Source organism: Echinops telfairi, unplaced genomic scaffold (genome assembly GCF_000313985.2).
Source record: "Echinops telfairi isolate 266 unplaced genomic scaffold, ASM31398v2 ScPeMD7_7407;HRSCAF=8445, whole genome shotgun sequence".
NCBI lineage: Eukaryota > Metazoa > Chordata > Mammalia > Afrosoricida > Tenrecidae > Echinops > Echinops telfairi.
The window spans coordinates 6,513,929-6,528,247 of NW_022111307.1; the positions used below are offsets into that span (position 1 = coordinate 6,513,929).

General features: G+C 42.0%; 1 protein-coding gene across 1 annotated transcript in view; it reads left to right on the forward strand.

The window, feature by feature from the left end:
- Window positions 1–422: 422 nt before the first annotated feature.
- IGF2BP2 (insulin like growth factor 2 mRNA binding protein 2) overlaps window positions 423–14,319 on the forward strand; it is a 162,547-nt gene continuing 148,650 nt past the window's right edge. Inside the window, exon 1 of the mRNA XM_045296415.1 lies at window positions 423–478. Coding sequence (XP_045152350.1) covers window positions 444–478 — 35 coding nt within the window. The 5' untranslated portion in view covers window positions 423–443. The remainder of the gene's footprint in view (window positions 479–14,319) is intronic.

The following is a 14,319-nucleotide window of genomic DNA, read 5'->3' on the forward strand; positions in this document are numbered from 1 at the left end:
CCCCGCGCGGCCGGGGACCGGGCTGGGCCCCGGGGGGCTTGGGCGCATCTTCCCGGGGTTTAGCCGAAAGGGGGTCTGGAAGGGAGCCTTCGGGTCCCGGGTGAGCGATGGCGAGGGGGGCGTCCCGGGGGCCGAGCGGGGCCCCGCCGGCCCTGCAGCTTGAGTTTCAAATGAGCTCATCCTTTCAAGTTGGCCCCGCGCTTTATTAAATTTGATTTTCCGGTAATGCCACCCACAGCTCTACCTGGGGTCGGACCCGGGCTCGCTCCCTGCCCTCCCTCGCCCGACCCCTGGGGCGCCCACCTTTCCCGCGCCGGGTGGGAGTCCCCTGGAGGCCGCCCGAAGGTGCGTGCCCCTCCCAGACCCCGTCTGCGTGATCTAAGCGCGGTTCTGAGTGTGTTAATTTCTGTTTTAAAGGTAAAGTGGAATTGCATGGGAAAATCATGGAAGTTGATTACTCAGTCTCTAAAAAGCTCAGGTAAATATATTTTGCTTAGAATTTTGTGACTTGGGCTGACGTATAAGTAAAAGTTTTGAAACATTGCTTTGAGCAATGTGCTGGGAGGTTTTAGGACGGCTTTTGTTTGTGGTGGTTGCGGACATCTATAGTTTCGATCGTTCCGTTTTTACTTTCATTCTAGAAGGTGTGTGCTGTGCTTGGGATCGATGCGGTGCCTTCTTTTAAGTGGGTGTGTGGGAGCATGAGCCAGGCAGCGTTCTCTGGGACCCTTTAAACGCGGCTCTCAGCAGTTGTCTCGCACCCCCCACCCCTACTCCTACCTCCTGCCCAGTGGTAACAACTGTTAGTCAAGACTTCCCCTGAGAGGTCTGAGTCAATATTTACTGTGTCAGCTAAACTGCCTCGCTAGATTTCTCAATTAATTAGTTTTCTGTTTTAGATGGCATAATGTTGAATGATTAAAATCACTCAGCGCCAGTGTCTTGCGTGGTATTGTAAAGAAGCCTCTGGTTTGGATTGCATGGCAATTGAAAGCCAGACAGACTTCACTGAAGCTCCTCAATACTTACCGCGTGTGAGCGTTTTGTTGTTGCTATTAAATGTTTGAAGATCAGCAAGCGTCCCTGTGAAATCTTTAAGGTACTTCCAGTGCTTTGTTGTTGTTAATGAAGGAGTAAAAAGTTTTGTGGAGGTTGGGTTTCTCCACAGTGATTTGCCTACAAGGGAAGAACAACATCTTTGTTTAAAGTTCATTACAATAATCGCCACGTTAAATGTGTGCCCTTTTCTTACTCATTGTCCATTTCTCCCCTCCTGCTGTGTGTGGTAACTTAGTTTAAGTCCCATTCACACACATGAAGTCCTTGACGTAACATCTTTAAATTTTGTGATAGTCAGTAGGGTCATCATTTAACTGGTCTTCCCTCTAGCATTGACTTTTAAATATAAACTGGTTTTGATTTTAAAAATATGTGCTTAGATGTATTGTTGAGGGACTTTTTGAAAAATTGAGCACATCTCTAGGTATGTTTTAATTTCAGCAACAAAATATCTTTTCTTTGAAAATGGATGTTCGGCATATCAGAAAGCTGCTCAACTCTCCCTCCCCTCTTTTAAGAGATAAGAGTTATGATATGCAGTTTCATGTTTAACAGTAAGTTAGTTCTTCCTTTTTGGAAAATATATGATGTATAACTAATTATTTCCCCCAATGAAGGCTTCTAAATTTGTATACTTTCTTTTAGCTTTGTCGGGGGACTTGAGAAATACAAGTTGAATCTTTCTAAGACATTAAGAATTTGTTGTAAGTGTAAATTACTGTTCTTACATTTGAAATTTTCATGACTATATTGACTAAAATGTGAACGAACCACTCAAAATATTTGATGGACTTTGTATTTACAGGTGTCTGATTCTGTTGGTTATGTAGGAACGCTGGTGGTCTAATGGTTATATGTAGCCTTCAAGGTGCATGGTTGGCAGTTCAAAACCACCAGCAGCTCCGAGGGAGAAAAACTGGGCTTTCTACTCCTGTGAACAGTTACAGTCTCAGAACCTCACGGGGGGTGGGTGGGGGGTGGGTGGGGGGTGGGTGGTTGGGGTGTTGCTGTGAGTCAGCATTGACTCCATGGCAGTGAGTTTTTGGTTTTTATTGGTTGTATAGGTGTTATGAGTCCTTTTTTTCTTACGGTTATAGTTTTAAAAAATCAATGGTTATTTAATGTGGCACTTAAATAATAGTTAACCTAATGTTATTAATGTTTAAAATGTTTCATAAATATGTTAACTTTTTCTCTTAGCTTTCTTTCCTCCCTTATCAACCACCCCCTCACCCCAGCCCCCAATGCAAAAGTGATTTGCTGTTGGCTGGAGTATCATTTAAATGATTTTGGTGTGTGTGTATTGACGTTCAGGATTAAAGTGTGCCACCGAATGTTAGTGTAGATGAGATAAAGAGCACCTAGGACTTATCTAGCCCTGTTAGTACTGTGAGCTTTCTGTGGACATGTGGGCGATACGAAATACCCAGGAGGTGGATGCGAATGTGCTGTGTATGATTCACCACACTCGGGCTTCTAGCATACCAAGTGGATGCATAAGCTGCTCTTGTTGACGGGTTGCATACTTTCTGATTGGATGGCTTTAAACGGACCCCCGCCCCCCTTTCTGTTATTAGTTTGAAATGAAGACATTAGCTACTTGTACTGCAGTATAGGGAGAGCTGGCTAATGACTGGGATTGTGGCTCAGCTCAGACTCCTGAGATGAGGCAGCTGCCTGTTCTCATGAACAGGGGCACTACCATGCTGGTGGCTTTTAAAAAGCAGGGTGCTCTGACATTCGAAACCAAAGCTTTTTATGTTATATGGTGACGAGTTTAGTACTCTTTTGTTGCATTGCTGGGAAAATTAGCAAGCTAGAAATAAATTTGTCTGTGCTAAGTAGTTCTATATGTGGTTTTTGCGTGAGTTGAAATGAAAATGTGATGAAAACAATTCATCTTCAATTCTGGCTTACTTTAAGAAAAATACTATTCAACAACTGAGTGTTAATTTTCTTTACACTGTTCTGATTTTTGTCTACTCTCAAGGGTCAGTTTTAATATCTACATTTCCCAAATAGATTTCATTAAGCTAATGATACTTGGGGGTGGGAAGAATATTTATTTTGAGTTATGGAATTAGTGACATGCCATTTGCTTACCAATTGGATTTTTTTTGTTAAATATTACTCTAAAATTGTTTTTTTTTATCATTTTATTGGGGCTTCTACAACTCTTATCACAATCCATACATACATCAATTGTGTCAAGCACACTTGTACATTTGTTGCCCTCATCGTTCTTTGCTTTCCGCTTGGGTTCTTGGAATCAGCTCATTTTCCTTTTCCCCGCGCCCCCTCCCTAAAATTTTAACAGAAAGTCTAGATGCAATTCTTTTATCCCCGTCACTGAGGGGTAGAAAACTCCCTCTTCTCTTTATGCCACCTGTGTTTCATTCTGTATACAAAGTATTTCTTGTTTTCAAGTTGGTCTCAGACTCTGAATAAAAATCTTTGGATCTTTTATATCTACTCATGCTTCCTGATAATTCACCTGATAAAATATTGATTAAAGCTTTCCTAAAACCCCCAATAAAATGATCTTTTAAAAAAACCAAAACAGCTTTTCTAAAGAGGAAAGGCTGGCAATCTTTAAAATGCCAGTAAGAGCTGTAGAGATTTCCTTGATAGAAATGTCCTGTTTGATGTTAATGAAAATTTACTCAACACACGCAGTACATAGATTGCACATACTATTTTGTGCTAAGATATATGTTAACTTGCATGTGCTATTGTAACTGAAGTTGAATGATTCCGTGAGAACCATGCTTTGGAAAATGCCGCTTCCACCACATCTCTAGGAAGGAACTAAGTGGTGCTAGACATGCTTCTACTGTGAGATGGTGTGAATACTATGGGGCAGTGTAGGAAAAAGCTATGAATTTGTCTTTCATGAGTTAAAAATCAGTAATTGTGTTCTCTCCAATGCAAATGAATTTGGTCTCCTATAGGAATGCTAAAGAAAACAGTATCTCAATTGTATTTTGCTTGTATGTGCTACATTGTGTATAGCTGAATTAAATATCAAAAAAGGGGGGAAAAACCCACCCAGCCCCAAGCCCTCTCCGCAAAAAAGGCATTTGCTGCATCAATTTCTAATCTTTTAGAAACAGAAAATTCTTTATTAGTTTAGAATTGTAGAGAATAGCCTCCCAGTTGAGGAATTAGTTGAATTAGAAATTAATGCTTGAGTTTAATTACCGTATGTAGATTCTACACGTAGTTGCAACATGCTAATGTTAATGTAAAATATTTGATATCAAACTGCAGGTTTCCTTTTGATTTCCTTAATTTCCCATTTAAGAAAAGGCTATTTATTATCTCATATGATTCTAATCATATAAGATTAGAATGTCATAGCGAATTAAACTTTTCTTTAACTTTTTAAAGTATTAGCAGTAACAAAGAAACAACAAAGAAGCAAATTACTTGATAGTTGATGATGTGGGTTCAAAATTCCAGTTTTATTGTTAAAAACTGGCTGTTATGCCTTCACAGGACTTAGTTTAATATTAAAAACCAGTGAAACTTATAAATCAAAATATATGTCATAGTCTGATTTTCTATTTCATTAAGTCTATATCAGATTTAAATCACATTGTACTAAAGTCTTTAATGACTAGTTAAATTTCAAAGGTGATTTTGTGAAATGCAGTAGGAGGACATTTGTTAAATTGTGCTTTTCAAGAATAATAATCAAGTTTCTTTGTAATTATTGTTATAAGATGACAAGAGATGGCTTAAGACTTTCATGTTTTATTTTGTTGATCTGAGGTTATTATTTAGTAAAAAAGGATGAGGGAAGATTAGTAGTATTTGTACAAAGATGTTTATCCAAAGTGATATAAAGTATAATATATTTCCTTTAGGAAGAAATTCTTTACTCATTAAAGATATTGTTAAAAGGACATTTGAAGATTGAAAATGAATTACTTACCAAATTAGCGCTTCACTATTGCTTTCAGTAAACAACTGTTGGTACTTTGTGAAGGTAGCTATAATTCTTACAGTCCTGGGGAGACTGTAAATGATAATTGAGATATGCATCAAAGGATAGTAATGGGCACATTTATTAGAAGCAGTGGAGGTGTGGCAGGGAACCACCACCTATGAAAACCAGATTTCTACAGGAACTTTTTATACATACTTGATAATTTTAAACTTTCTAAATACTTGTCTACAGCTGAATCATTCTTTCTAGTCTGCTAATGAAATCCTCAAAAGTTAGGTGGGCGATTGACCAGAGTTATTAGAGGATTTTCTTTTGAGCTAAGTGTGTCATTTCTGTGATTCCGTGGGGTATGTATGTTGTGGGGGGGCAGTGTCCGGAAGGAAGAGGAGACCTTTCATTGGGGAACAGTTGCACTGGACTGGAGGCCTGACAAGGCAAACGGAAGGGACTGAGCCCAGGAGCAAATGGTATCAAGTGCAATGATATTTATTTGTCTCGGTGACACATAGCTCTTTGCTGGGAAGCCAAGTCACAGGCACCTGCAGTAGTTTCCCTGTGTGCCTGCTCCTCAAAGTCCTGCCTCTAGCTTGGGTGAGCCCTTTCCTACTGCAGCTAGCCCTGGGATTCTCCGAAGCCTAGAAGCCATTTTTCAAATGTTGACAAACTCAAGATTTGAATAGGTCTTTTCATGTGGGAGCTCTGTACTTTGGAAGGGAAGGTACATCAAACGTACTCAGTGGAAGAGGCACAGTCTTGCAGTACGGGCTCTTAAAGTAGGAAGACAAATTTCAAAACACATGTGAACTAAGGGCCAATAAAACCATTAAAAATATTCTAATACATTACATTTAAAGACTCACCCCCCTCCCCCGCCCCATTGCTCTCCTGGGTGTTAAAGAAGAGAATGTTGGTGTTTTAAGGTAGTTAAAAACACAGTATGGCCAAGACATGGTTCGCTTCTTCATTTAAAGCGTAGGATAGTGGCATTCAACACAGCGGGCTGTACAGCATTTGCGAGTCACAGTTTACCCTTCTTGCATTTAAGTCAAGTTCAAAACAATTCATTGAACGAACAACAAACACCTACCAGTCAAGATAACGGCCCTTTCTCTCATTTATCATCATTCAAACATTAAAAAGAAAACATCTTGTGCTTTATATTTCACTTCATGCTTCCAAACATATAATCTTCATCTGGTGGCATGGACTCCATGGGTTCTATTTAGGGTAGCAAAAGTGCAGGGTGCTCAGAGCATTATTTCTTAAGGTTTTACTTTCCCCCTTTTGATCATAAACTGTCATCTGGTCCCTTCATAAAATAGGGATGAGACAAGAGTATCTTTTTGTGCTGAAAACTTCAGCTTCTGTTGTTTGGGTTTCCAAATGGGCGGGGGCAGTAGTATTCCTTTAATTAGCTTTAAGCTAATTGATGGCATTATTGAGATGAAATAAGTAGCCAGTGGAAATGGATGCTTTGTATTAGTAGGAGGCAGTCTCGAAGTGCTAACTCTGGGTCTATCACTTACTGTAGTGCCTCTCCTCAAAGGATACATTTGCATCCCTGGGTGGATTTTGTTTGCTTATTTATAGCTCTCCTGATTACTTTCAGGCTCCATACTTTACTTCTTACAATGTGAACATTGAATTACATTTTCCTAATCTGTTTGCTATCAAGGTATAAAATCTCTTTCATAAACAAAACAGCTATTTTCATAAGTCCAATACTATATATGGAAATGAGATCCGCATGTTTTAAGCATGTCAGAATTTACCTATATCATCAATGTTGCATGTAATGATCAGAAGAAAAAATTGTGTGGGGACCATTCCAATGAGAAAGGGTATTTTCAGTTTTTCTCAATGTCATGTTAACATGACAAAACTTGAGTTTGCTTTAGAGCAGTGGCTCTCAACCTTCCTGATGCTGTGACCCTTTCATACAGTTCCTCATGTTGTGGTGACTCCCCAACCATAAAATTATTTTTGTTGCTACTTCATCACTGTCATTTTGCCATTGTTATGAATCAGACGACCCCGGTGAAAGGGTCATTCGACCCCCAAAGGGACCGCGACCCACTGGTTGAGAACCGCTGCTTTAGAAGGAAGCTTGCCATCTTATCTTTGGTTTAGATACGAGTAGAAAGACTTCATGATACCACGTGTTAATGGATAAATTCTACGAGCAGCGCTGCTCAGGATTTTGATGTGCTTGCATCTTCTATTCATATAGCACTGATGTTCTTCCATCATCTTTACAAACATTTATTTGCTTCAAATCACAGCTGCGTGAAGAGGAGAAGGCAGCTGATGGTGTCCCCTTTTCAGTGGAGTGGCAGTCTCAGGGAGCTCCCGCAGCTTGTTGAAGGTTGCGTGCCTTAAGGACTAGAGCGAGCCCTGCACTTCTGACTCGGCACCTGCGTGGCTCTGGTTTTATTAAGGAAGGCAGCTCGAAGTCCGGAGGTTCAATTCAAGGGTGATGGAAATATAAGAAGTAGATTTATTTCTGCATTGACCCTTTGTATTAATCTTACTTCAGTCTGAAAGATCTACAATTGGTTATTGTTGTTGTTTTTTCAAGGAAAAAAATCAAATCTAGAAACAATTTTTCAGGCTGCCTTTCCTCCCCTCACCACACTGACCAAAGACAGGAGCGGAGAGGTTGTCCTGGGTTTGAGTTGGCTCATTTAGAGGTTGCTCCCTTGTCCCAGGAACGAGAGATCGGAAAGAGGACTACTTATCACAGTGTCGGGGCCACACCGCAGCTGAAGGCACTGGAAGTGCAGCTCTAGAGTCGCGGGTTGCGTCCTCCCCGGTGTGAGCCCGCCACTGTGGGAGAGGGTCAGGCCTGCTGTACCTTGGCTCGTAAGGGCTTTCTTGGTAGGAGCCACTGGGGCTTTCCTCAGACGCGCAGAGGTGCCGTCTCTCGGCATCCCTCACTTCCTTGGCTTCTTTATGGAATCGGGCTGTTGGCTTCCCTTCAGGGTTGGCACGAGTGTTTACAGGATGGCAACCATCAGTTTCTCAGACTCGTCTTTGCTAATAGGGTCACTCAGAAACACCCTGGACACATATTGAACGTGACCATGCATGTGAAGGCTTCTCTAGTTCTCTTTCATTGTTAACTTTTCCTGCTCTTCATTTTCCTGCTTCCTTTAACATTTGTGGACTGTCGTTTATATAGTGAAGAGAGAAGGAATTATCAAGCAGGAAAAAATTGGTGACCGAGAGTTTTTTCCAACTACCCAGAGAGTTAACATTTTCCATGGAATTCTAACGTAGAAGATAAGGAACAGGAGGAAAGGTAGCCACTACTTAATGTGTAGCCACTAAGTGTCAGGCACTGAACTAAGTCTTTGACCTCACGTTTAATGATCGCCCCCAAAGATGAAGATGTAGGTAATCCCTTTTACAGAGAGGATTGTAAAGTTTCAAGCACTCTGATAGCAAAGTAGGAAACTGCGATGATGTGTACATAGGTTGTGGAATCATTTTGTCCTTACTCAGAATAGGAGACAAGATTTATTTATAGGTATGAAACTGGTAGGCTGAAGAAAAGGTCAAGGTGCAGTACACTTTTAAATCTATGTAGTTGAAAATGAACTAAAAGTGTTGGTCACCATGTCACAGAAATTAGGTGTTTTTTCCTGCAAATAATGCACTCCTGCAAATACAGGTGTATTGTAAGCCCAGCACGCTCTAATCTGAGGTAAGGGGTTGTACAATATAGGGGGGTGGGGGAAGTAATAAAATTGCATGGTATTTGCATAAAGGTGCAGCCATTTTGCAATATGTGGTTACATTTGTAATTATGTAAGGATGAAGGTATTTGGTGGAAAAGATGAGGCTTTCTACTCCTGTAAAAAGTTATAGTCTTGGAAACCCTCAAGGGCAGTTCTGCCCTGTCCTTTAGGGTCGCTATGAGTTGGAATTGAATCTGTGACAAGAGTTGGTATTTGTTTGGTTTTGGTAAAAATTGCGGTCGAAAGTGTTTCAAACACCTGCCTTCATGGCTTTAGGTGTTCTTTCATGGACTCCAGACCTGAACCTACGGTCTGATTTTTAGGTGTGTCGTTCACCAGTTCTGGAGGTATTGTGTCTTAATTGCACTTGGCAGGGGAGCCCGGATCCAGTTCTGAAGGTGTGAGCCTCCGGGCCACAGTGGTGGCGCCACATGCGTGTCTAATTGTGGCATCCTCAACTTCTGTGGCCAAGATCCAGGGGCTCTCTAGATAAGTTTGAAGTAAAATTTCTGTGCTGGTCTGTTAGAGTCATGTGAAGGTGAGGAGAAAAAGCAGCTCAGCATCTTAAGTCAAGAAGGCAGGCAGAGAAGCAGAAGTACAGAACTGACTGAACCCTGCCAGGCCGTGCTTGCATCCTCTTCTGATTTTAGACACATGGGCCAGCTGGATGCTCCCTTATCGGCTGTAGAAGCCAGTAAGTGATTCCCAGGGTGACCCCAGGACTGGGCGTCTCAGACAGTTTGTTTGAACACTAGGAGTGTGAGTCTGGCCTGCCCACTACAGGTTTTACATTTCTTTCTGGGAGGCTGTGTTCTGGCCACTTGTCCTCCCTCCCAGCCTCCTTCCCATCTGCCTGTCCGAGGGCTCAGATGCTGGAAAGGCCTAAGGTCAGTGCCTAGGGTGTGGCCTGCCTCAGTCCCTGAGCCCCCTCCCCGACCTGGGCTTGGGGAAGCTGGAGGGCGTGCGTGCTTGCTCAGTGGGTTGGAATGTATGGATCCCGTGGCATACCCTCACTGGGAATGTGCAGCGGACAGGCCCCTCCATCGTTGTAGGGGTCACACATTGAAGGCCTTGGTAAGTGGTTGAAAACTTAGGGAGGAATTGCCCAGTGCTAAAAGTTGAGGCCCCCCCGCCTCACCCCCCAAGTGTAATTGTATGTATTATTTGTCAAAGGAAAACATTTTAATTTTTTTTAAACTGTTAAAGGGTAGAAAAAAATTTTTTTGGGTACATAAATAATCTGGCCTCTTTCCTGGATCCAGCTGGACGTTTTGTTGTTGTTTTTTTAAACTTGTCATACCTTCCAACCAGGGATGCTGGATTTGTACGCTAAGCTTTTTTATAAAGCCCCTGAGCTGTGCTGCTGCCACCAAAGATGATGAGTCCAGAATCTTAGAAATCAGGCCTCAAGGTCAGGTATTTGACAATGTAGAATTTATTCTTCATTTTAAGGGAAGGGATTTTTAACAAAATACTATGGGACCACCTGATATTTAAAAATTTTAAGCATATTTCATTGATGATTTTCTTCGTAAAAGATGTGAGTTGACAGAGGTTCCCATTGCTCAATTAATTTGGAATGAAGGGGACAGGAATTTAGTTTTGTGAAGTGGAGTTAGGAAGGGATTCGTTTGACTAGGAAAGAAAGGATTAGGAACCAATGATGCTTCTCATACTATCCATTGTAAGTCTTAAAGGGTCTTACTAGGAAAGAGTTAGTTCCATGGTTCATTGATTTATTTTTCAATTCATGGTTTGGGGATGTGTGCCTATTTTAGTAATGGCTTCAGACCAACAGTTAGACATTGAAAATGATTGTGGTTCTAGTTCTTACATAAAACTGTATGGCCAAGATGTTAAAATCTTCCAGGTCAAAGGTCTTATCTTTTAGTCCCGATGGCAGTGCTCTACAGGGCCTTGGGGTTCTGAGGAGCTGCCAGTCTAAGGGAGAGACGGGATGGACGGATGTGCTGAGAGACTCCTGGATTCCCACCCACTTCCCACTAGAGAGATGAATTCATTTTATAGACAGGTACTCTGTCTAGAACAGCCTTTAGAAGAGGGGCTTGCTGCCTTTAAAAAGCTTTAAAGTGTCTATCCTGGCTCTGGAGACCATTTCTTGCTAAGGCATTCCAGCAGGTCCAGAGCACTCTCTTGAGGGAAGGTTTGACTTTTCCTTTGTTGCTTCTCCATCGACTTCCTGTGGGATGACTTTTCCCCCCTCCCCCCTTCCCTCTCCAGTCACTTTCGCTTTAGTGACATAGGTTCGCTTGGCTAACTTGGGAAAGCGTTTAAAGTCAGCATACCAGACTACGAAATCTATGGAGTTCTCCAGTCAGTGACCCAGAATGTTTGCCCTTCTGGAACGTTCCGGTGAGCTCACTGGCTCATGCTTGTGCTCCACCTCTTGGCAGAGGCCATCCACATCAACTGACTTTGAAGAGGGATGGGTCCGATGGCATGGCACCTGCTCATTCATTAGGAACAAGGCTCTGCGCCAGGAAATCCTAACAAGGTGACCTTCCTACCCCTTCTCGACTAGAAAAACCCCACTTTTTTCTTCTGTATTTGCTGGGGCTCTATCACAAAATGCTTTCAATTGCTTAGAACGGAATGTCCGACCAATGAGAAAACTTACCTTCTGTTAGTGTGCACATGTTGAACAGAAGTTCTGCAGACCTGACTTTTGTCCCCAAGTAGGATATTTCGTCCTGAAAAAGGTTAACTGTTCTCTCAATGATTTCTTACCCAGTGGCTAAGGGTTCTTGAGGCAATGTTTTCTTGAAAGTCCCAGGAGTTCAGCTTCAGTGTTTCGTGTTTTAGTAATTGTGCTTCCTGCTGTATCCCTGACAAGTGCCATGTGTCAAGGACATAGCGAACTAGTTTTGATTGAGTCTATTCTGACCCTCGGGTATCCCAGGTGTATCAGAGTAGCACTGTGCTCCATAGGATTTTCAATGCCTGTTTTTTCTGACATCACCAGCCGTTTCTTCCACAGCACTTCTGGATGTATTTGATCTACTAACTTTTTGGTTGGGCACGTAGCCCTTTGCATCACCCAGGGACTAACTCTCTTTGGTGATTTTAAGCAAGCTGCTCTGAGCTCTGCTTCCTTCACAGATGGTGCATTAATCTAGTTTCCCAGAGACAGACCTCCGAAGAACAATGATTTTATATTATGTGCCCCACATTTTTAATAAAAATACAAGGGGACTTCAAAAAGCGAATGGAAACATTCTATTTATTAGCTTTTAATTTCAGCCTTCCATGAACTTTCTGAAACTCTCCTCCTAACTATAACTAAACATTTTGCAAGTCCAACATTTGATGTATCTATGGATTGTGATGAAAGTTGTATGAGCCCCCAATAAAGTGATTTAAAAAAAATGCAACCACTAAATTGGCATAGAGTTTAAACCTTTTAGGTTTACTGGCACATATAAATTCAGTTTAGAATAAAGGTTTTTGTTAGAGCTACAGGGATCTTTCAACCATGAAATAATAAATTTCTGCTGAAACATCACACCTGGTGTAGTCACATCCAGCACAGCCCCTTAGTGATGAGACTTCTTTTGGTGGACAAAATAGCAAGTTCCCTAAGGCGAGGCATGGTAGCGTGGCAGGGCAGGGGCTGGAGATGGAGAGGTTCAGGAATTCAGGATGGCATTTGGCTCCTCCCTTTGTGGTGGATCCAAATGGTCATTGATTTTATGAAAACAGTCAAATGCATTTTGAACTTGAATTTCCATAAAGTCTTGGTCAAATTTTCTCTGCCACAGCTGCATGTTCCGTGCCTTGAATAGTGCAAACAGTGCTCCTGAAACATTTTTTGAACATATTTATTTAAAGTTATAACATTACTAGTCACTTAACTTTTTCTTGTATTAAAAATATTTTATTGTTGAGAATTAAAGAAAACAACTTTTATTGCCATTGAGTCGATGCCGACTGACAGTGGCTGCTGGTTTCGAACTGTTGACTTTGGGGTTAGCAGCAAAAGTCATAACCACTACACCACCAGGGCCCCTTCTTGTTGAGAATACATGCAGTAAAACACACAGCAGTCCAGCAGTTTCTGTGTGTACAGTCCAGTGGTATGGATCACCGTTGTTTGAGTTAGGTAATCCATTCTTCTCCTCCTTTTCAGAGTTCTTCCTCTCTCATTAACATAAACTCATTGCCCCTTCTCTTCCTGTCTAATCTTTCAAGTTGCTGGTGGTACTTTGATAGTTGTGGGTTGGTTTTTTTTTTGCCTTTTCAGGTTTTTATTGTGATACTTTCTTTTGGATTAAAAAGAAAAACACCAGTACCACAAATTACAAAGGACTAAACCTGGTCTAGAGTAATGCATGATAGATAACTCATTGAACGGCCTAGTGCTCAAGGCAGACATTTCTTTACTATTGTTGTTGGGTGCAGTTGGGTTCTTTGCTGACTCACAGTGACCCTGTGCACAACACAATGAAACACCGCCTGGTCCTGCACCAGCCTCACAATTGTTCTTGTGTCTGAGCCCACAATGTTGCAGCCACTGTCCATCCACCTTGTTGAGGGCCTTCCTCTTTTTTGCTGCCCTTCTACTTTACCAAGCATGATGTCCTTCTCTGGGTACATGAAACGAAGTCTTGCCATCCTTGCCTCCAAGGAGCATTCTGGCTGTACTTCTTCCAAGACAGATTGTTTGTTCTTTAGGCAGTCCATGGTACTTTTCAATAGTCTTCACTAACACCATAGTTCAAATGCCTAAATTCTTCTTAACCCTATAACGCCGAGCGCGACGTTTTCGTAACAATTAAATATATATACTAATATATATTGATAACTATGAAAATAAAGAATAAAAACAAAAAAAATGTCCTGAAATTAAAAATTCAGGCATTATAGGGCTAAGTCTTCCTTATTCAGCGTCCAACTTTCACATACATCTAAGGTGGTTGAACATACCATGACTTGGGCCAGGTGCACCTTAGTCCTCACTCAAAGTAACATCTTGGGTCAGTGAGGGGCGTCATGTCTCATAGTGGGGCTGGCCCTGTGGTCCTGCTCTAATTGGGATCATCTTCCTCAATGCCTGGTGGGCCAGGTTGTGCTCCACTCTCTCCTACTCCCCCTTCATCTGCTCCTGTGTGCTCTGTGGCCCTGCGGGGCACAGCACTGGAGACACAGTGTGGGAATTGCGCCTGATCTGATCCCGCCACACCGAAGCAAAGCACTGGGTAGGGGGTGGTGGTGGTGCAGCGGAACAGCAAGGGAATGGAGCAAGGTCCTCAGGGAATGCTGAAGGTGGACTTTGGGGCCAGGGCCTGGTGCCCCAACACAGTGGACTGGAAAACACTCCTAAAGGCCAACAAACAATCCTTGAACTAACTACAAGCTTTTCTTTTTTGTGTTTTTTTTTTTCATTTTAGCCAATGGTCTGCCTTACTCCCTGCCAATCTTGGGAGTTGTCAGTGACCTGTCATCAGATCTGCCAATTTGGGCTTCGGGCATCTCTGAAGCTATCAGTAGGTCAAGCATAAACTGGATGTCACCTTAGCCTTGTGTTTCAAAATCAGCAGATCATGTGAT